The sequence below is a fragment of the Amphimedon queenslandica genome, unplaced genomic scaffold (genome assembly GCF_000090795.2).
Source record: "Amphimedon queenslandica unplaced genomic scaffold, v1.1 AMPQUscaffold_8853_Cont19207, whole genome shotgun sequence".
Taxonomy (NCBI): domain Eukaryota; kingdom Metazoa; phylum Porifera; class Demospongiae; order Haplosclerida; family Niphatidae; genus Amphimedon; species Amphimedon queenslandica.
The window spans coordinates 576-2867 of NW_003550874.1; the positions used below are offsets into that span (position 1 = coordinate 576).

Genomic DNA, 2292 nt, shown 5'->3' on the forward strand with positions numbered 1-2292 from the left:
CTCAAGTTTTGATAAAGCAAACCACAAGCCACACCAGAGTACTTACAAGTGCTTGAAGAGCATTATAAGCACAGCATAGATGAGGAAATTGTTGAAACCCATCATAAAAATGGCCAAAAGATGCATAACCATAAAATAACTGGTTGAAAAGTGGACACACCCACTTCCTGGCCCTACCATTAACTTGCACCCAGATCCGCCACTGATGTACATTGTATGTATGCATAGAGTTCCCACAGAGCATGCTAAGTGAGCTAATAAGTATGCTTTTGCATGGCCTTTTGGAGTAATTTTAACTTTAACTAGAAGAATGTAAAACATTAAGGGGCTCCGCCCCCTAGCCATGTGATCATCATCATCATCATAAAGATTAGGTTATTTAACTTTACTTATAGCTAGACGACCCTACAGTCACTTCATCACTAAGGACTTTGCCAAATTAAAAATTTAGCCTTCTATAATAAAAATCAAGAATTTTCTCCCAGCCATTTTTGATGATATCATCAAAAACATCGGGCAAAAAACGTCATACAGGGTATTTTAAAATACCCTGTACGATGTTTTTTGCCCAATGTTTGAGCAACTTTTAAAAACTTCTTAAAAAATTAACTTTGATTGGAACAAGCTCAATCAAAAATTTTATACAACATAAGAGCTGAATATGCATCAGAAAAAAATTATAAAAATTAAAAATATTTTCTAGCCATTTTTGATTAAAATTTGGTCTACTATAATACACAGTATATATAGGCCAGGTTTTCGGCTCAATTTTTTGAGCAACTTTGGGGAACCCTAATGTACATGTGTCCCTCCATATAGGCTTGCTAATACTGTAGTACATCATCCTGATGGTACTCCTCCTCCTCTTTTACACTCTCACACAGAGAGAGAAGATCCCTCTTATCATGATAGTACACGTCACACTGCACCATTGGAGCCATTGTCAATGCCACCACAGTTAGCTAATACACTTGAACATATTGTATCTCAATTAGACATACTGGCCCATGTATTATAATAGTGTATTAGTAAAACAATTTTATGTTAGACTGTGTCAATATTAGAGCAGAGGCTAATGACAGAACACCGTAGGGCGCTTTTTTTAGGGCTGTAAATTTTGTGGATTTCGGAATTTCTTGAAGATTTGCAAAATTACTTCGTGAAAATCAAATTATTACAGCAAAAAATGGCAGATGGCATAAATTCACAAAAATTAAATCCGCAAAATAGATTTTTAGGCAAATTTGTGAAATTTACAGCCCTCGAAAAAAGGCAATCTACGGTAAGTTAAAAGAATGTGTTGATAATCAACAAAGAACAAAATACAACTAAATGATTAGACTTTATGTGCATACACACTTACACTATAAAGAGATAATAAAATACATTTATTTTTGAGCACAGGACAGTCCAGGAATTAAATCTTATTGAGTGCTGCACGACTGCTGCTCAATGGTTCTTTCAAGGTTTCATGTTCCTCTGCTCCTTTGTCCACAGTAGCAAGTAGATCTCCAGTAGAAGAAGCACGTTTGTGACCACGTTTGAATGTTGGACTCTCATTGTTTCGGCTTGCCTTTTGTTTGTCATGAACAGAAAAAGTACGTTTGAGGCTAGTAGGACTTGTATAGTCAGACTCTGCCTGACTAAGACTTGTAGGAGTTGCCTTATCTGATCTAGTAGCCTTATCTCCAATAGTACTACTCTTGTGATCACTATCTTGAACTGGTATTTTTTTCTTTTTTCCATTCCTTCCGGGCCACCATGATTTGCCTGACTTGTCTTCTCCTGATGTGGGTTGCTGACTCTGTAACGTTGTGATGGCGACAGACAAACTGTTCATTTGTTCGTGTAGTTCTGCATTATGGTCAAAAAGATTTTTAAATAGCTGACTGGAATTTTTGCATTCCTCTTCCAAACTCTTAATAAGCTCTTCTAATTCTTGAATCTTCTTGTGATTTTTAATGAGCTCAATGAAATTTTCACGCTCCTCTTCCAAACCCTTAATACGCTCTTCCAATTCTTTAATCTTCTTGTCATGGTAACCATAAGCCTCTATACTAGGCTTTACTTTTTCCTCCAATGCTCTTAAACGATGCAAAATATCTTTCTCATCGTTACTTTTACTAAACGATTCAATGGCCCTGCTAAGTTCGGATTCGAGATTTTTAATACTCTGAGTGTTAGCATCAACTTTGGTCTCTAGCTCCCCAATAATTTTGTAATTTCCTGTTTAAGCTGACTCTTTTGTTCTCTTAGTGACTGGACTCTTTTTTCAGTTCTTCGACATGTTCC

The 2292-nt window shown here is 36.3% G+C and overlaps 1 protein-coding gene across 1 annotated transcript; it reads right to left on the reverse strand.

Annotated features, from left to right (window-relative positions):
* Positions 1-1417: 1417 nt before the first annotated feature.
* Positions 1418-2199, reverse strand: LOC105315678 (myosin heavy chain, clone 203-like; the record flags this gene model as incomplete). Its single annotated transcript, XM_011410401.1, has 1 exon — positions 1418-2199. A coding segment is annotated over one exon (782 nt), but the record flags the coding sequence as incomplete, so codon positions are not given.
* Between the last annotated feature and the right edge of the window lie 93 nt (positions 2200-2292).